Source organism: Saccopteryx bilineata, chromosome 2, assembly GCF_036850765.1.
Source record: "Saccopteryx bilineata isolate mSacBil1 chromosome 2, mSacBil1_pri_phased_curated, whole genome shotgun sequence".
In the NCBI taxonomy this organism is placed as follows: domain Eukaryota; kingdom Metazoa; phylum Chordata; class Mammalia; order Chiroptera; family Emballonuridae; genus Saccopteryx; species Saccopteryx bilineata.
The window spans coordinates 334,628,209-334,648,378 of record NC_089491.1 but is presented as its reverse complement, the minus strand read 5'-3'; the positions used below and the strand labels follow the sequence as shown (position 1 = coordinate 334,648,378).

Sequence of the window (20,170 nt, the reverse complement as noted above, 5' to 3'; positions counted from 1 at the left end):
CTAGGAAGAATTCAGTTTCCATGCTAGAGATCTGGTCACATCTCGAGGCAATTCCAGCCTGAAGAATCTAGAAAAGATCACATTTGGTTCTAATCTTGATCTTTGAGGCTCTGTGGACCTCTTCTGAGACACTCTCGGTGGTTCTTGTGAGAAGGCTCAGGCAGTCAGGCCCCAGCGTTTGCAAGGAGAGATTCTGGTTCTGGGACTGCAGCCTGCGTCCTGATCCCAGAGAGGATCTGTGTCTTGAGACAAAAATTTAAAAATCTTTTTTTTTAACTCAGCGTAATTTCATTCCATGGTAAAGATGTAGTAATAGCAGATGACGTGTTGTTTTTGAGAATGTATTTTGGGTTTCAGAGCAAGACTTCTTTCTCTGCTTCTGACTTAAACATGAAGAAACATTCAGAGTAATCCTCAAAAACAGCAGTCCCTGCCATTAATTGAAAGCATGTCTTTAATCTATAGTTGGGACTGAATCAGACTAGCTTCTCCCAAGGCTTAAAAGTTGGGGAGCACAATTTTAGAAATGAGAAATTATTTTGAATGGTTCCCCTCTTTGCTGTACCTTTTAGGTGCCAGATTGAGCTTGCTGTGTTGACTTGGATCAAATTGTAGCATGTTCAATAAAAAATAATCACCCCTGGCTTGAGAACTAGACTGTAGTTCATTCAGAAACCAGAACGATCCTGGCTCCGTTTTAATGTATGAAAACTCTCCAGCCCACCTTGGCTGGAATCTCGTATTGCAGAACCAGGCTATTAAACGTGAGAGCTGGGGACTCTGTGCATTGTGGGAATCTGCCGTTATTTCTCAGCAAATTAAATCTACGGTGAATCCTCATGTACAAACTGTGTGGTCTAGTTCAGGCTGCACCATCAGCACGAATGCTGGAAGGCCAAGTTCAGGAAAGAGGGAAACCACAGACTAAGCGGAGAGGAAAGGGTTGCCTGGGTAGCCACAAAGGCACATTTTAGACATTGGAAGGAAGATCATTGCTTCTTTCTTTCTCCTCTGTATATCTTTCCCACACACACACACAAAAAAAGATTATGGGGAGATAAAAAGAGGAAGAAAGTCTTAAAAAGGAAAAAAAATTACATGAAATTATCATCTGTACTGCCTGGGACTTCTTAATATTTGTTGGGTGTACACACCAACTTAAACACATTTGACTAAAACATTTCCCATGATTTCTCATCTTTTAATGATTCTGTATAATCCAAAAGATTATTACTGTGTGTGGCCCATTTGCCTCCTGTAATTCTGCAAGAACAGGGTAGGAAGGTTCAGGGAATACTTGTACTGCATTCTGTTGTCACAGTGTCACTAATTTTCTTCCTTTCAAAGCAGATCTAAAATCCTTATTCTCTTTTGTAGGTAACAGTATGACTAAATACATTGAGAAGCTAGAAGAGATAAAAAAAAGTGAGTAACTCTATTGATGGGTTGGCATAATGGAACCCTGGAGTAGTTCTGTGAGTTGGTTATTAGCCCTAACCAGCAGCTACAGCTGACACACATGTGGAGATCTCCTGGAGTCCGCAGAACCTGGCAGGTACCTAGAGAGATGTGGGAAACACTGAACCATCCTGATTAGCTGCTAGGATGGTGGCTTGTGGCTCGAGCTGTGCCTGACTCCAGCTCCATGGGAGATGTTAATGTTGGAAAGGAGAATGAGCAGTAGAACCTGAGCTGGTTTCATAATACCGCAGTCTTTGTGGCCTTTGTCAAGAGACTTAATCTTTCCCATTTTCTTATTTTCTCTATTCCTGAGGTAGGAGGAATAATCTTGCTCTTATTTCATAACATTCTTTTGAGTATAAATTAGACAGCATTCCTGGAAGACTTAGAGATGTGAGAAAAAGCTAATTCTTAAAAGCAATGTTATGCATTATAAATTCATTGCAGTCTGGTTTCTTTTAATTAAAAATCATATTTCATGCACATTCTTTTAAAAAACTAATCTGCAAAGATATGCTACTAGTCATTGGGCATATTGCTCTTGCACAAAATCATAATTTTTCAATCTGTGTCCAAAACAGATGTAAAATGTACACATCCAGGCCAGAATTAGAGAAGCAACAGAAACATCTATTTTCTAAGATGGATCTGTTTCTATCTTCAGAAGGAGAACACAGTGCTAGGGGACTGTTTAGCTAACGGTCGTAAAGAGTTACTCAGACAGCACCTCAGAATTTGGCACTGGTAATATACATCTTCTGGGAAAAGATTACTGCAAATCCAGAATTCACAAGAACTTATGTTTTTACACAGCAGGACTTTTAATTTAAATGATAATGTTTCTGTTCCCTTTGACTTGCTGAGAAGCCCCAGGTAATGGATGTGGCCTTGGGAGCAGCTTTCTGCTGACTCTGTTCTTTGCCCCCTTGCACTATAAGGGCTATTGCTATATATATTTGTTTTTTAATGTGTCATGTCACAGTAGCCTTTTCTTTTCTTCTTATATGGTCTAGAATATATTTTATATATTATATTGCATTTTTAAATGTAAGTATATATTTTAAGTATGTACTGAAGTCTTAAACTATGAAAAAGTCTTGTTTACTCACCTGGGCTTCCCAGTTGTCGTCCTTCATTCACCCACGGCAGGAAAACCCAGCTGGCCTGCTTCAAATTCGGGTTGTAGCCTCTTTCACCTCCTACCCACTTGTTGCTGAGTATAAAAGCTCACGTTTCCTCTCTAAAATTTGTCCCATAAAAATGTCTCGTTCCACCCCGATTGCTGAAACCCTGTTTAAAACATTTCTTAAAAGCACAATGTGCTCCCTTTAATATCTAAACTTTAAATGGAGCTGATCCCCCCTCCCTCCCAGCAGAGGAACGCCTGCGGAACAGAGTCCTTGAAAATGCTCGCTTTCCTCTTTGGAAGCTGTGAGCTTCCTTTCAATGAGACAGGAGGTTCTTCTCACCTGCTTTCACACACTTTGCACCGACTCCCTGACTAGAATTACTTCAGATTCTGGTTTGGGATATACATTTTGGAAGATATTTCCTTCTCTTTTCCCATTTTGTGTTGTAGGTGTTCTTTTGGGTCAAAGGGAGGAGAACATTGCCTTGTTTCATGACACCCTAGACCCGTCACTTTTCTCAGATTACCTGAGACGCCACGTCTTTCTGTGAAATCACAAACCTTGTTCTGTGACTTCCTTTGATTTGTCTTCCACTGGGAGCCCAACTTCCCTTTGCTAATAACGTGTTTTAAGAGAACCCTGAAAACGCAGGATTCCTTTGTAATCTGAATATTCTTTCAACTCCGCCTGGGGAAAATAGATGCTCTGTGTCCATTGACCATTTACAAAGCCTATTCTTGGCTTGCGGTGGTTAGATGACACTGGTTGGACCCAGTGTGAAACATCCTAGATAGTTAGGTCTCTGTCCTTCCAGTAACTCGAGAGAGACAGACTTAGACTCCAGACTCACTGGAGAAGCAAAACTTGATTGTGTATCTGAAACTAGGGTTAATTGTCTCCATCACAGAGCTTGGGAGATGCTGCAGGAGCAGAAGGTCCATTCTTAAAGCTCTGAGCACCCTTGCGAGGACAGACTGACAGAGCTTTCCAAGTCATCCTCTTTTATAAACTTTCAAACTTACTGTACAACGTCTAGTTTGAGCTTTTTTTTTTTTTTTTATCTCTGAGTAATAATGTCAGAAAGTCCTAATGATGGCTGTCCTTCTAAACCAGAACCAGGTACGTAGAGTTGAGGCTCAAATGTGCAGTGGGCTTTCTAGTGCTTGTGAGATGACACTAGAGATGTCAATCATTAGAACATAGCAGAGCTGGGTTTTTTGTCTGAAGTAATTTCTACTTAGTTAAAGGGGGTTTTGGTGTGTACATTTTGTACTTAGGATGTGAATAATTGGCGAAGTATTTCAGACTATGCAACTATACCAAAGGAATATCAATGGATAAATGGCACCGTGCAAACTAGTTGAAAGCTATTGACTGGTTTCATTGGCTGATTTATTGCCATTTTGATTTAAATAAATGACTTGGTGGAGAGGTTGGTGGAACTTGAGGGGAATACTTAAGTTATTTGATTGCACTTTATTTTACTAGCTTATACTCAGCCTACTCGGGTCTGCATCCTGGGGGATTTAGAAGCTTCTTTGCATCTAGGTTTGTTACCTTGTTGTAGCCAGAAGGAGCTGTTCTAAGAATTTTCTAGACGTAATGGTCAGTTATTAGCCGAATTTTAGAACAGAGAAGCTTTAAATCCCTGTAAGAGTCTTGTTATATTTTACAAATGCTAGTTTCTAAGGTAATATAATTTCCTGACTCTGAGTCATAAGGTGTTTGGTAAATCAAGCAAGAATTATCTTCCAAAATAACTATCTGATTTGTGCTGGTTTTTGGAAAATTCATGGAAATGATTAGTACACCAGATAAACAGTCTTAAATACCTTAATCCTTTCCTTTGTTGCTAGGAATATTAGCTTACGAGACACTTATGTTGTGAAGGCCATAGTAATTATTCGGCTTACCTTTAGTGATTCTGAAATCATGAAACAGTGTGTAAGGAGTCATGGGCTCCAATATAAAAACCTAGAGGAAGAGTAAAGGGTAAGCGTGGGAGGGAGTTCAGTGCTGAAAACTTCAAAATTGGCTATCATTTTCAGAAAAATATAAGGAAGCTCACTTTTAACATGCCTCTATGGGACAAGGGTTAGATAAAGTGAGATTGACCAAAATATTTAAAAAGCTGTTTCATGTGATATGAAGAATTATTAACACCAAGAATTGCAGAAGTATCCTCATTGGAATTAGGTCTCAGAACTGTAAAGATAGCACTGAATAGATATTGACATTTTAGGTTGATTTAAACACATATCATAAAATTTACTATCTTAACCATTTTAAGTGTATGATTCAGTAATGTTAAGTATATTCGCATTGTTGTACAATAGCCCTCCAGAACTTTCTCATCTTGCAAAACTGAATAGGTTGCTTCTTATTAAAGTAGAATTGAGGAGAAACTGACACAAAAGATTGTCATGACCAGTCATAACTTTGTGCCCAGGGGGAAGAAAATTACTGTCCCTTGTCATTAGCACAGTTTGTGACCGCAGGAATGTAATTGTTCTCTTCTCAGGGCAAGCTGGAATAGTGGGGTGTAAATATATCTCTCCAGTTGTTTGACCTGGGGCAGCTCAACCTGAGCTTCTTGTCCCTGTTTATAAAATGCAGTCATTTTTGTCCTGCTTTGTTCAGAAAAGCATGTAAAGTAGCTTACAAAAATGTGGTACAATACAGTCAAAGTAGAGGTGGCATAGTCAAAGGAAAATGGTAGACTAATAAAATAAAGGCAAGGAATAAAGTCCATAGGAACAGAGGCGGCTTATAGTATATTCAACTATAGGATTTCTACTGGCCAAAGCAAAGGGGAAAACTGAAGAGATGATGTAAGACCAGCCACTTTTAATTTTGAAGATATCATGAGGTTCAAATGAGGTAATGCATTTAAATAATTTGGAAAATATACCATATCACTTAATGATTAGAAAGAATGAATACCTCTAAGAAAGCAAAATAAACCTAGGAAAATATTTGTCCTATCCTTCTTTTCAGATTATAGATACAAAAAAGATGAGCTTTTCAAGAGACTGAAAGTTACCACCTTTGCCCAGCTGGTAAGTTGAATGATCTTCCATTGGAGTTAATACTGTCCAATTTGTGCTGCTTTATGTGAGTATCTCTGAATTAGACTCTAGGTAATACTTCTGGAGGGGTTTTTTCTGCTTCTCTCTAGTTCACCTATGAGATAATTAATCGGTACATGGAGTGTATATTCACTCAAGGATAGTGTGAAATTTTTGTCTTTTCTTTGATAAGAATTTTAGTAAGTAAAAGAGATATGCATTCTACTTTTAAATCATCAAATCTGTGGTTCAGGACTTGTTTTGTATTTTTTCCTTGTCCGTTTAATTTAATATTTAGAATCTAGAGTTCTGGACTCTGGGTTGTTGGGACATTTTTCTCTGTGTAAACTAGATGATCTCCTTTTTATAAAATTTTTTTTATTGATTTTAGAGAGAAAGGAAGGTGGGGGAGAGATAGACAAAGAAACATCAATTTATTATACCACTTTTTTTTTAATTATACCACTTATTTATGCATTCATTGGTTGATTCTTGTATGTACCCTGACTGGGGATTGAATCCACAACCTTGGCATCTCAGGACAGTGTTCTAACCAACTGATCTCCCTTCAATGACTGAGTTCTTTTTTTCTTTTTTTTTCTTTCTTGTGCTATTTTGTTACTCTGGGAAAGTCCCTTCCTTCTTTCATTTGAAAATTATGGACCAAGTGTCTTTGTGGCCCCCAAACAAGAGTTCCATTGATGTAACTCAAGATGAATCTTGGAAAAAAAAATGATGAATCTTGGGTTTTATAAGCTAGGTTGTAAAAAAAAGTGCTTTAAAAACCTATATGTAGGTATACAGTGTTATAATCAATATACTCATAATTACATTTATTTCTTCCTTGCATGAAGAATTGCTGATACAATTCTGTTATTGTAAGTATTGCATTTTCAAGAAATAACCTGTTATGTTAGGGCTAGAATATATATGGATCCAGTTTTAGACTCTTATTCATGTTTCTTGTCCTAAATTATCCTTTTGGCCTTTTAAGTTTATTGTGTGTGATGTTTTAAATGACCCTTTTTCTCCTGGGCTGATCATCTGTACTGCAGTTACCACTCCCAAAGTGAGGAGACCTGAGATTTAGTCTCTAGCCGAGGACCCTGACAGTTTCTTAAGACAAGAGATCTTTGATGTTCTCTGTCTTTTGTAAAAGACAGGGTTGCCTCTGTTTAAAGACAAACAAACATACATACATCTACACATTGCATTCTTTTTTGCTCTCAGGTCATCCAAGTTGCTTCCTTGTCTGATCAAACACTGGAGGTGACAGCTGAGGAGATTCAAAGGCTAGAAGGTAATGAGCGTTGAGGACGCCTGCACATCAGGGGTTGACCATTTGACTGAAGTCCTCGCCCTCTGCTGCTGTGTTCCCAGGGATGCGGGGCTTTGATCTGTCTATTTGTGATTAGACTTACTCTCTGAGAAATGCTCTCTGGTGCTTTAATTGTTAATTCTTCTCATTTCTTTAAAAAAGCCATCTGGGTTCCTGGCTCTAGCATTTGTAGTTTTAAGTGTTTTACATGTGTTTAATATACTAATGACTTTTTTTCAACAAATATTTTTAGTGTTGTCTATGTTTGCACAGGCCACAGAATTGGTGCTATGAGACTGCAAAGAGGAATAAAAAATACATAGCTCCACATACGTGGAGTTTGTCGTCACGTGTGTGCATCTACCTGCTCATGTGTATGTTGGGTGAGGAGAACGATAACAGAAACACAAAATCACTAACATGGCAGAAATTCTGAATGGAAGCAATCATCTGTTGAATCTATGTATATCGCTAGGTACTCCACATGAGAGCTCTGATTTAATTTTCTCAGAAACTCTGGAAGGCAGGTACACTTTACGGACGAGAAGTCCAAGCCCAGAGGTTTAGTAACTTGCTGAACAGTAAGGAGTGGACCAAAGGTACAACTCTGTGTGTCTCCATAGCAACCAGAGTCTTTGCTGTGGGAGTTCCAAGGAAGGGATGGTAATTTCCAGTTAGAAAACAAGTAAAACAGGTAGGCTTTCTGTAGGCTTTTGAACTAGACCTGATGGGTGAGGCCGTTGCTGGCTGAGAAGCAGCCCAAGCTGAGGCACGGAGGGGAGAGAGCTCCCAGCGTGTCTGGGGAATTGTGTAATTCACTCTGGCTGTGGTCCGAGGGAAGGCTAGGTGCCTGGTAGGAGATAAGGCCACAGAGATAGGTAGACTCCAGGCGTCCTTTCTTAAATATCGAGTCGACATAAAACCTCTTAGTTGTATGCTCATGAAAGGAATACAGAGTTAAGGTCTTTATTTCATCCTGAAGTACTCACCAATCAATGTGTAGCTGTTTATTGAAAGGAATGTGTTTTGTTAAGGTTGATGTAGGCCAGGAATTTGACTTCTGATTTCAAGACAAGTTTCTCAGGAAGTCTGAACAGTGGGTTTGTGCAACAGAACTGTCATTTCCCTGGGCTTGTTTTTGTTAGCGAGGATAAAGAGAATCTGAAAAAGCCAGGAATTTATCTTTGACAGATGCCTCTCACACAGTATCTTTGACAGATGCCTCTCACACAGCAGAGAAAGAAGGGCTCTTTGTAACAGAGATAATTGAGTCTCTTCATACAAATACTCCCTATTTTAACCTGGTTATATAAGTACCTGGATTGGATCTTTACATTTATTAGAAAGATTGCAGCACCAGGACATATGGGCACATGCAATTTTCTTTTCTGAGATGGATTTGCACAGCAAAATAGGCTCTTGTAAAATAGGACACCATAATGTGTGAGTAATATTAGTGTTTTTCTAGTGCTCTACACAGAATAACAACTCACTCAGGAATGCCTGTAGAACAGATTGTATCTGTTTGCATATTGGCTACCTTTAAAGTATTACAAAATCCCCTTTTATAGTGTTTATTTTTTTTTTTCCTGACTTAAAAGTATGTTTTTAGAAAATTAGGAAACTGCAAAAATATATATAAAGAAGAAAATTAAAATAACTAATAATCCCTGTTAACATTTTGGTCTGTTTTCCCCGTCTCAAACTCCCACCCAAGTCTGTACTCTTTGTACATAATTTTGTATTCTGCTGTTTTCAATTAGCATTTTATCATGCACACTTTCCTTTGTCATTAAACAGATTTCCAAAGCTTCGGTGTAAAGGTTGTGTAGTCATATAATGTCTGTCCTTTGGACGTACCATAATTTATCTAATTATCCCCCTATTGCTGGGGCATTACAGTTTCTCTAATTTTTCGCTTTTATAAAATAGTGCTGCAGTGTGAATACATAAGTGTTAGCGTGGCGTTGGTAATTTCCTGAAGCTGGATCGCTGCAGGTGGACAAAGGGGAGAACCATTCTGAGATGCTCAGTGCTGATTCCATGTTCACTCCTGAGTGGTCCTACCCCTCTGCCTTCCCGCTGAGTGAATGAGAGGACATGCCGAATAATGATCATTTTTGTAAATATTTGCCAGTCTGAGAGCTGGAAGAATGGTATGTAATAGCTTTATTTTTAATGTTTTTGAGAATGAGCTGTGTGTGTGTGTGTTTATTGCTCAGATGTATTTCTTCTTTTGAGGACATTACAGATCCTTTCTCATTTTTTTCCAGTGGAATGTTCATCTTTTCCTTACTGATTTATGAAAGCGCTACATCCTCGTGGTACCTTTTTACTTCGGAAACCAATACAGCCTTGGAAATAAATGAGAAAAATCTTTACATGATGATTTGGAACAAATTCTAAGCTGTATTGTAAAGTAAAAATAAAACAGCAAAACAAAAACCAAAGTGCAGAGCAGTATGAATGGCATTCTCCTGGACGGGAAAAGGGGGAGGAAATAAAATATATGCAAAAGTATGTAGTTGTTTGGTTTCTGGAAGGAGACAGAAATATGTGAAGCTGGTTCCCTGGGGGAAGAGGCCCGGGGGCAGTGGGTCTGGAATCAGAAGGCGGCTTCCTTTCCACATTAATTTATCTTGTTTGCATTTCTCCCTTGTACACGTGGTCTTTTCTCTGGTAGAGAGTTAGTTAATGTTTTTGTAAAGCTCTAACTAACCTTTTCTCATCTTTATATGTTACAGGTATATTTTTCCTAATTTGTTATTCACCTTTTGATCTTCTTTGTGTTGGTTTTTGCCATATATGAGGTTTGCATTTTTATATGATTAGATCTATCAGACTTTCATGTTTTGTTTTATTGCTTTAGCCTCATAAATTCTAAAATAAGATAAATTCTATTTTCTTCTGTTAGCTTGCTTGTTTGTTTCTTAAATATCATCCCATCTGTTATATATTTTGGTGTAGGATATGAAGGGGTTATCTAAATTTGATTTTTCTAGATTCCAACACCATTTATTTAGCACTTCTCCCTTCATCAGAATGATTTGTGATACTACCTTTAACGTATATTCACTTTTTGTTTATATATTCTAGGGTTTGTTTCTGTGTTCTCTATTGTATTCTGTTCTGCTTGTAATTCTGCATTGTTTTGATCATTTACTTTTCAATATGCTACTATTTGATGAGTTGGGTTCTCCAGATTTTTATATATGTATGTATAATTATTATTGTATTTTTTGCTCTTATAGTTAAAATCCTTTTAAGCTATTTTAATCCCACTGGGATTTGTATGAAAGCTAAAAATTAAATTAAATCTGGAAATAATTAGCATCATTTAACTTTTAGTCACCCAGTCAGGAATTTGCAAGGTATGTCACTCTCTTCACCCAGATCTGTAATATCCCTCCGGGAAATGTTTATAAGACCTAGAAAGGACTTTTTAATAGGACCCATACATATCTTATTAAGTTTATTTCCTAGGAGAGTGTATTGTATATCCGTAAATGAGATCTTCATATTATTTTCTAATTGGTATATAGGAAAAATAATTTCTTTGTTAGTATTTTTTTATTATGTAACCACATATTTATTTGCCTTTATTCTTATAGGATTTTCATGAAGTTTCTCTGTATATTATATCATATGCAAATTAAGATCTCATTTCTATTTATTCTCTAATTAGACTGGGTAGAACAGCAAATTCTCAAACTTTTTGACATCAGTCTCCCTCTACACTATAAAAATTATTGAGGACCTCAAAGTTTGCATTTATGTAAATTATACCTATTAATATTTAAGCTATTAAAATTTTTAACTGAGAACTTAAAATATTTGCTTATTATTTCACATAAAAATAACAAATATAAATAAAACATTTTAATGCAAACTAGCTATAGTTCTAAAACAAAAAAAAAATGTGCTGAGAACGGATTTGTCTTACTTTTTCTGTAAATCTCATTAATCTCTGATTTAATAGAAGACAGCTGATACTCCTGTCAACCGTGTTCATTGTGTTGTGGTATGCTCTTTGAGTTGAAGTATAAGAAGAAAAGGGTGGAGGGGTTAATAGCCCTTTCAGTTATTGTGGGTATTTTTCTTTGATACGGCACCGAAACCTGACAACTGGTAGTTTCCTGAAGGTTACTTTTAATGTGGAATCTGAAACCATATTAATGAACTTTTTATCCTCTATCACTTGAAAAACCCATTGGTCTGGCTTGCGTTTTGAATGGACCTTTTATCCATGTATGATTTTATAACGTGAATTAGTCATGTGAAAATTATTGGTTCACTGAGTTATTATGATCTTACAAATGTTGACAAATGTCATTACATAGTATCAAAAAAATCACAAGTATCAATCTCACTGCCTACCTTATCAGAAAAGGCATTAAGTGTGTGGAAACAGTCAAGCTGATGACACACAGTTGCCAAAATGATGATTTTTGTTCAAAATGTAATCATTGCAACAAATGCATCAGTTTTGCTTGAAATGGCAAGTTCACTTTTCACTTAGGTCATTTTTGAGGAAAATGTCTGCCAAATGCACACATCTAAGTAACCACTGTTTTTCTCAGTTTTCCTTCCAAGTAAAAATGGTGTTCATGGAAAAGCAGCAATAATCACACTAAATGCTTTTCCTTGAGACAGCCATGGTACATAGCAAACTGACCGTACACAATTCCCCATGCCACCACACAGAATATTAAAAAGGTGAATACTTAAGGGTGAGATTTAATAAAATTATTATGTCTGCGTCATCAGGGTTTTTTTTGTGTGTGAGACAGCCATATTCGCTGTGATTGCCCGACTGATGAGAATAGAATGATTACTCATGAAACTTGAGGCCACAGCCCTAGTTCTTGAAAAGGCGCTAGCAGTTTTATCCACCGTTTCATTTGCACCATCAGGGCAAATGGCAACACAGTAAAAAAGACAGATAACATCTTAGTGTTATTATGGAAACAGCTTTTTTACCTTGCAGATCCCCTGAAAGGGCCTTGGGGACTCCTGGGGTCCACAGACGACATTTTGAGAACCTATTTGCTAGAATTTATAGAACAATTTAAGTAAGGTGACAAGTGAGTTCCTTTCCTTGACCTAATTTCAATAGCACTGCCCAACAGGAAATTGCAAATTCTACAGTTAAATGTGCCTTCTTTACTCATTTGCAAATCTTAGATAATGATTCTGCAACTTCAGACCCCGATGCTGAAGTCACTGGCAGGACCAACGGGAAGGGGAGCCCTGGTGAGCAGTCGCCCAGCCCTGTCCAGTTCCTAAACAGCGTGGGAGCCGGGGACTCCAGCCGCTCCACCCTTCAGAGGTGAGCCTATCGAACTCACGCAGTCACTGTGTCTTACCTTCAGATTAGTCTCAACAGCGGTTTCGGGGACTTAATTACCTTATGAACAGATTGGCAACGGTGAAGCCCCACGTTTTCACCCAGCCTTCTGCTCTCTCTTTATGTAAATGCCTCCTCCTGACTCTTTTCACAGCATTCTCCATTGGTTCTTGTGAAAATCCACTGATAGAAAGGGCATTCATTTTCACTCCTCATTTCCATTCTTCTCAGCCTTCCTGTACACACGTTTGTTCTTAAGGCCTTGCGTTACAATGCCTGTTTTTTGACTCAGAGAGCCTGCTTTTCTCTGCCTTTTCTGTCTGCTGCAGCTCGTGATTACCCTAACTAGAGTCGAAGGCGAAACAGAGCGCCACACACGGTGCTCCCACCGTAAACAGGTGCCGGGAAGCCGCGGGCAGCCCTCGGTGTGGATCTCAGGCTGCACGCGCTCGCACGCCTTCTGTACACTGTGGCTCAGCGCTTTCTCACACGTACTAACTGTCGATTATAATGCAGTGCTAATTTTCGGCACACACCCATTCCTTAGTTCAGCTAGAGAAAGAATTGCTATCATCCATACCACTGTTAGGATTTTTATAACGACCTTTCTGCACGGACTCTTAAGTTGCAATTCAGAACAAGACAGTAGGCCAATGAGACTTGCATTTAGGATCGAGTTTCTTCTCCTTTGATTCAACAAAATATGCCCTATGTGACATCATTATAGTGTCCATGAGATTTAAATGCAGAATTTGATTTGCATGATGGGAGAGAAGCTATATACTACATGCCAATCTGTGGGTTGGCGTATGTATCTTCATACTTGCCTAGGAAAGTAATCCTCTAATAGAGACATTTCACTACCTGCCATTTTGTTCCTAACACCTACTCTTCTCATTCCTTTCATTTGTGTTTTACCCACATTTTGCCTATGATGTTAATATGGCGATGAAGTTTAGTGATTTTATAACCTTAGGAATAGAACTGTCAGGTGAACATCTTCATTTTAATCCAGCTTTTCCTGTGTCTGATTATATGAATGTCACCAAATCTAAAAACCTCTTCCACCTCAACACTGTAACCTGTAATAATGGAAGCAAGTACAGAGAACTACTGAAAATGTTAAGGTTCAGAGCCCATTCTGGATAGGTCACTATAGGAATCTATTAAAGCGCTGTTGCTATTTTGTTACACACAGCACACACAGAAGCGCCTTCATTTTTCCTGCGCTGTCAACCTTATTCTCTCCTTGGCCCCTGTGCTCTCTTGTACCTCTCGAAAGTCCATTGGATTAATCATTCGCCTCTTTCTTTCTCTGAACTCTGCCCTGGTTGCTGGAGGCGGCATGCGCCCACAGTTTCTACTCCCCCAGCCATGCTAATGAGCTAACGTACATTGTCTGAAGGTATGTATGGACCTGTGGATCCCTTCTTGGGGCCCAGTGAGATAGACGAGGAATCCATAGGGCCTTGTATTCAGAGGCAGAACCAAGACACTAGACCCATTCTCCTTTTTTGTGGAAGCGTCTTTTGAAACAACACTGTGCACTCTCTCACTATTCTGAAGAAACACGTTTGACCTTTCAGCCGCCAACCCCTGACTAGTATCTGCTGACCTACTTTTCCCCCCTTGCAGCGTCATCAGCGGTGTTGGGGAGCTGGATCTAGACAAAGGGCTTGTGAAGAAAGCAGAGCCCAACGCCAAAGACAAGCCTTATCCCGACTGCCCCTTCCTGCTGCTAGATGTGCGCGATAGAGACTCTTACCAGCAGTGCCACATTGTCGGAGGTAAGAGAGAGGCCACTGACAGTGGTGCTCCGCCTGGGATGGAGCCTGTTCTGGCGTTTCACAGCCTGAACCACATCCCCTGGCCAGCAGTTAAGGAACCATATACGTATTAGCCCGAGCCATTGTGGGAGCCTGGGAGTTGGCTTCGCCCTAACGCTCGGAGATAGGCTGGTGACATTCTCCGATAGCTCAGGGGCCCAGTGCTAAATGTCAAAAACAGTCCAGGGAAGCTTCCCATTTTGTTTCGAGTGTCCTGTTTCTTTTCTTTCACAAAAGTATTTAGGTTTATGGCTTGCGGATTCCGAAAATAATATTTCTCTTAACTTTTGGTTAGACTTTAAACCAACTGGAGATAGGGATCGGGGCCAAGTTGTACTAGAAGAGCTACAAACGTCCTAATTTTCCTCTCTTTGCAGCTTACAGTTACCCAATTGCAACTCTGTCTAGAACAATGAACCCTTATTCAAATGATATTCTTGAATACGTATCCTTTGCTGCATTTTAAGGAGTGGGGTGATAATGAGGATTGTAAGAATCAAACTTAATCATGAATCGTGATCCTAGTAAGAAAACTCTGAAGGACATTTGATAATAATTAGCTCACTCTGCATATTTTAGAATTGGGGTTTCTCGCTGTGACTAAGGCCAATTACAATGGCAGATGCCCCTGAGCCAGGCTATCCAGGCCAGAGGACATCAGGTTAAGGGTTCTGGTCCATTAGGAGTCAGTCCTGTGTGATGATGCATTCTGCTCGTCAACACGCCATGCTGAAGTTAGTGCTGAGACTTCTTTCCCCCAGAAAGCTTTCCCAAGTAAAATGTACAAAGTAAATGTTCTTCCATTTTAATTTTTTCTTCTTTAAGTTTTTTTTTTTTGCTCATAAATATTATACAAATAGAAAATGATTTAAATACCATAATACGTAAGAAAGGATAGAAATCTTCCATAATCACCCATTTGAACAGCTCTTTTTAACAAAGTAGAAATTATACTGTATGTATAATTTAGTATCTTGCTTCTCCCCAGTTAATATTACAATGTAATTTCCCACGTTAACACACGCTCTCTTTATAAACTCCATTTTGATGCAGTGTAAGTATCTTCAGATTTACTATAATTTACTCAGTCTTTCCTTTCTATCGTACTTTTAGATCAGTGGTCCCCAACCTTTTTTGGGCCACGGACTGGTTTAATGTCAGAAAATATTTTCACGGACCGGCCTTTAGGGTGGGACAGATAAATGTATCACATGACCGAGACAGGTGTCAAGAGTGAGTTTTATACAGATGTAACAGAGGGAATCTGGTCATTTTTTAAAAACAAACATCGTTCAGACTTAAATATAAATAAAATGGAAATGATGTAAGTTATTTATTCTTTCTCTGAAGACTGGTACCAAATGGCTCACGGACCGGTACCAGTCTGCGGCCCGGGGGTTGGGGACCACTGTTTTAGATGATTCCTTTTTTACTATTATAAACAAGGCTACACTAGAACACATTGGACTTAAAAGTTTTTCTATTTCCCTGCTTGTAAAATGGAGCTTGTAGTACGTACTTCCCAGGGTGGTGATGATAACAGAACTAAAGCGTGGACAGGGTGTATGTACCTGGTGCTGTCTCGGACCACAGTAATGTTCATTTATAAAGGAAAAGAACACCAGTCTGTGTGGTTCCCACAACAAGAAGAAACTTAGCTCCTGTTGTTGTGATGGGTAACGAGAGGGTTTGTCTGATGTTCCCCTGGGCTCAGAAAGGGGAAACTTGAACAGCTCCTTGTTCCTTGGGGGTTTCTTATAGTCTAGGAGCCCTAAGTCAGTGTGGTTGAACCTTAACTCATCTAACTCTTAGAAAAATGCCCACGGCAAGATCATCATTCTGTATGACGACGACGAGAGGCTGGCCAGCCAGGCGGCCACCACCATGTGCGAGCGGGGATTTGAAAACCTCTTCATGCTTTCCGGAGGTGAGCGGGGCTCTATTGTGCCTAGGATCTGAACGACCAGTATCTGGAGTCACAATCCTTCAGCTCTACTCCATCACCTTTTTCCTTGGGAGCAGTCAGAATTTAGTGTAGGTGCACCGCGGAGATGCTGCAGACCTCCCCCGCAAAGCAAGGATTACAGTAAAGCGAAGCATGATCTTTTTTTTGCTGGTGGAGGGTCTTGCCTTCAATTTGTAAAAAAAAACAAAACAAAAAACTGACATGCGCAGTGAGGCGTGGCGCAATAAAACGAGGTCGGCCTGTGTTTGGAAAGAGTGAACCACAGCCTGCTGAAAGGAGGCGGAGGCCTGTGATACTCTGGTTAGCTTTTATCAGCACATGTTCTAAATTTTTGAAATGCTGACATCGTATCAGGGCTCTGTAAAGACGCCTTGATGCTGAAGACTTAAGCAAAAGGGTTTTCTGGTGGAATTCTCAGAATCCCACATAAAAAAAAGTGACATTTTTCTGGTGTGATTTACTTAATAGGGAAGCACTTCAGAAAGCTGTCACGTCCTCATATTGGCCTCCCAACGTGCATGTTGCCTTATTCTGACAATCTTCCACACCTAGGTCTGAAAGTCTTAGCTCAGAAGTTCCCGGAAGGACTGATCACGGGTTCCCTGCCGGCCTCTTGCCAGCAAGCCCTCCCTCCTGGTTCTGCCCGGAAACGATCCAGCCCCAAAGCACCACCCCTACCAGCGGAAAATAAGTGGAGATTTACCCTGGAAGACCTCAAAAAGATAGAATATTACCTGGAAGAGGAGCAGGGGCCTACAGATAATCCCAGTAAGATGTTCTGACCGTTAGAGATAATGTCTTCTGCAGGACCTGAGATTTGTAGTTTTGAACATCACTTCATCCTATGAAAATTTGTTTGATCTCTTAGAATATATTCAGTCTTAAAATATTGGTGGGGGAGGGAGTGCAAGGGAGGTGATCCTAGCTTGTGGCAAGAATTAGGCCTCGTGCACAGTCTTAGAAGAAAAGAGAATTTATCAAAGTGTTTATGTCAGGCAGAGTTGAGAGGCTAAGCTAAGGCCTCAGATTCTTTCTTGGGAAGTCTTCATTTCCTTCTGTTGCTTCTAGGCACATTTCAACCACGTCTGGCCTTTTCTTTGCACACGATGTCTTCTGTGCTGTCCTCTGATCTCTCCCTCCCCCTTCTCTACCAGGAAGGAAGGGGGGACAGGCTAGGCTGGTTGGGAACAATGGAGAGGAGAAAGAAAAGCTGTCTGGAGTTCCTTTCCTCCCTGCCCTTTTCCCCACTGTTAAGTTGATCTCAAGGATAAAGAGGAGGTGTTAGCCTTAAGAAAATGTTGAATAGGACTTTTGAGCTTAAAAGTGGTTGTAGCCTAAGACTTCATTAGCCTAAAAGTGCACTTGGCAAGTTGTCCCTGGGATCATTCCTGCAGCTCTGCTCTCTGCCCCCTCCAGGCCGCCTGAGCCCAGCTAATGCCTCCGGAAGAGACTTGAAGGTTCCAGGCGCCCGCAGCAGTCAGAACCTGCCCACTGGGGGCCCAACCAGCCACCTGAACCCCCGCTCGCAAGGCAGCAGCCACCTGCAAAGCAAACCCTGGAAGTAAAGACTCTTTGTCCGTCTCAGTCCAATAAATGTTTTCTCTCCTTTTGGAACCCCTGAGCAGCTCCCCAGTTGGTCATTTTCAGAAGCTGCTGCAGAGGAAAGACCACGACACGTGTGCTAGGCCCCCTGCCCTCTTCCTGTCTCCGCTCCCCGCCCTCGTCCAGCTCGGGAAGGGCGTGTACCCAAACCAGAGGCAGAGCCAGCTCCAGTGTCCTCCCTGTTCCTACGGAATGTTTAAGCCTCCGACACTGAGTGGAGAAGAGTCTCATTTTGGGCTTGGGGGGTTTTCCATGTTTCACCTAAGGTCCAGCTTGGTCTCGGTCCGTGTTGTTTTGTAAATCCTTCAGTCACATCTGGCGTGTTCTTCCCGAACAGTTCTCTTTCACTCACATTCTTGTGCTCATGAAGGTTCTCCAGGTCAGCTTTGCAGCCTGAGGAGCTGGTCCTGGGGGAGCCGGTGCTTCTCGGCTTCCAGCCTCCCCAGAGCCCCAGGTGTGGGCCCGCTGGCTGAGGTGCCCCTCCCAGCCCACAACACGGGTGCTGTTGTGAGTTTGGAGGCTGGTACCTGCGAGTGTCGCTCAATTTTAAGATTCAGTAGAGCAGCTGTCACACTTCCGGAACATTCCTCCTCACTAGAGGTTTCCTGGAGCTGGCACCGGTGATGGCAGGGTGCTCAGCTGCCCTCGCCCAGGGCAGAGCCTCACGGAAAGTCCCCGTCCATCATACAGGGCTGCTGAGAGCCGTCCCCTGGAGCTGTCCCTCACTGGAGGCTCAGCTATGAATTTCCATTCCCCAGTGCGGGCCCAGCCACCGCAGGTAGACATGAGGGCCACTTGAACACATCAGCTCAGGTGGGCCACTGGGGGCACACAGGTGAGGACACCGCCACGATTCCACGGTCCTCTCTCAGAGCTGACAGCCTCTTAAGCCCTTACTTAAAACACAGTATTAGTCTAATTGAGTAATTAGTGCAATTTCCTGCTTACTTTTCAATTCTCATGACTAAGCTGTGATTAGGAGGTTGTGATTATAGATTCTGGTTTGGGTCAGGATTTTGAATCAGCGTTAATTGAGTTGCTAGATGACTGACATTCATTCCGTTTAATTGGGGAGCCAGAAGACCTCAGGTGAGGACGAGGAGCTCAGAAACCATCAGGAAAAGGAAAGGAACCTTGTTAATTTTTATGGTCTGTGATCTGAAGCTGTGATAAGGAACTGAGGAATAAATTGCGCTCTTTGTCATGGCAACCAGCTTCTGAAAAGCCAACTGAAAATTGCCTATCCTTAGGTGGTTACTACTGCTGGGTAAGATTTGCCTTAACGGCACTATTTTCTCGCCATCAAAAAAAAAAAAAGAAGAAGAAGAAGAAAAGTACGACAGTATTTCTAGCGCAGGGGGTTGTGCTTGTAAGAGAAGTGAAGGTAATAAATATCTCATAGAGACATATGGAAAAATAACTTGCAGATTCGGCCCAGTTCCCCTTTACTGTGTTTATTCCTCTCTACTTGATTTCCAAAGTACAACATTTTCCGATGCTTTAGAAATCAAACCAACCAGCGACATTGTTCAGATGTCAAGCCGTGCCCAATTTTCCACAAGATTCAAGAATCTTGTATAAAATGCAGCCAACGTACACAGAACTTTAATGAGGAGCCTGTCATGTTTCCCCATAAATTTATTGCCTGAGAATTCAGCTCAGCCTTTTGCTAAATGCCAAAATGTTCTGGCTTTTTTATTTTCTTTACAACATAAATTTTTTAAAATGCAAATTTTTCCACACTCAACTTTCCTCTCGCCTGGACAAGATTTTTCAGCCGTTTTTTTTTTTTTACTCCTATACATTTTTAAGGGGGGAAAAATGTTTTCCCTGTAACAGAGTTCTGGTTATGCTGTTTTAATGTTGACTAGTCAGGGGTTTAGATTTTCCCACTCGATTCTGTTTTGAGAGTAAACGGTAGTTCCCTTTCTTCCCATTCTGTGTCCCCATCATCAGACAACACTTGAGTGTTAGAAAGTACTGTATATATGTGAAAAGTCAGGTTAGCCAAACCTGTTAGAATTGTTATACATGTAGCTGAGCAATCTGGTCAGTGAGTGTATTTATGTATCTTTCTCTGTAGTGCATAGTAAGTATTTTAAACAACTCAAAGACCTGTTCTGATTCTTTGCTATGAGTGTTAAATATCACTCACAGAGGTGTTACATGCTCAACGTATTGCTCTGAATGTTCGACTTTGCTCGTTTCTTCCTTAGATTAACTGACAAGTATTATTTAAGTGATCAGTGATACTTTGTGCGATTATAATTGTTGAAGATTAAATTACATAGTTATTACTTTGTTATTTGCTATTAATATGCTGAGATCTGCCAACTTCTCTCTTCTGGGGTGAGATGATTTGGGGGAGCCACGTGAGACTGGGGGTGATTTGAAAGAGTACCTCTTCCTGCTGTATCTCCCAGGAAGGTATATATTCTTTGTAGAAATAAAT

At 40.5% G+C, this 20,170-nt stretch overlaps 1 protein-coding gene across 3 annotated transcripts in view; it reads left to right on the top strand.

Moving 5' to 3' along the window:
• Window positions 1-19,056, top strand: part of CEP41 (centrosomal protein 41) — a 43,292-nt gene extending 24,236 nt beyond the window's left edge. The window contains exons 3-11 of one of the 3 annotated variants that reach the window (XM_066262310.1): window positions 1,378-1,425; window positions 5,589-5,650; window positions 6,890-6,959; window positions 12,183-12,306; window positions 13,960-14,111; window positions 14,528-14,595; window positions 15,963-16,077; window positions 16,669-16,884; window positions 17,533-19,056. In XM_066262310.1, coding sequence (XP_066118407.1) covers window positions 1,378-1,425; window positions 5,589-5,650; window positions 6,890-6,959; window positions 12,183-12,306; window positions 13,960-14,111; window positions 14,528-14,595; window positions 15,963-16,077; window positions 16,669-16,884; window positions 17,533-17,681 — 1,004 coding nt within the window. In that variant the 3' untranslated portion in view covers window positions 17,682-19,056. Of the gene's footprint in view, window positions 1-1,377; window positions 1,426-5,588; window positions 5,651-6,889; window positions 6,960-12,161; window positions 12,307-13,959; window positions 14,112-14,527; window positions 14,596-15,962; window positions 16,078-16,668; window positions 16,885-17,532 lie in introns of all 3 variants that reach the window. The other 2 variants (XM_066262309.1, XM_066262311.1) reach the window with 2 other exon arrangements.
• The last annotated feature ends 1,114 nt before the right edge of the window (window positions 19,057-20,170 follow it).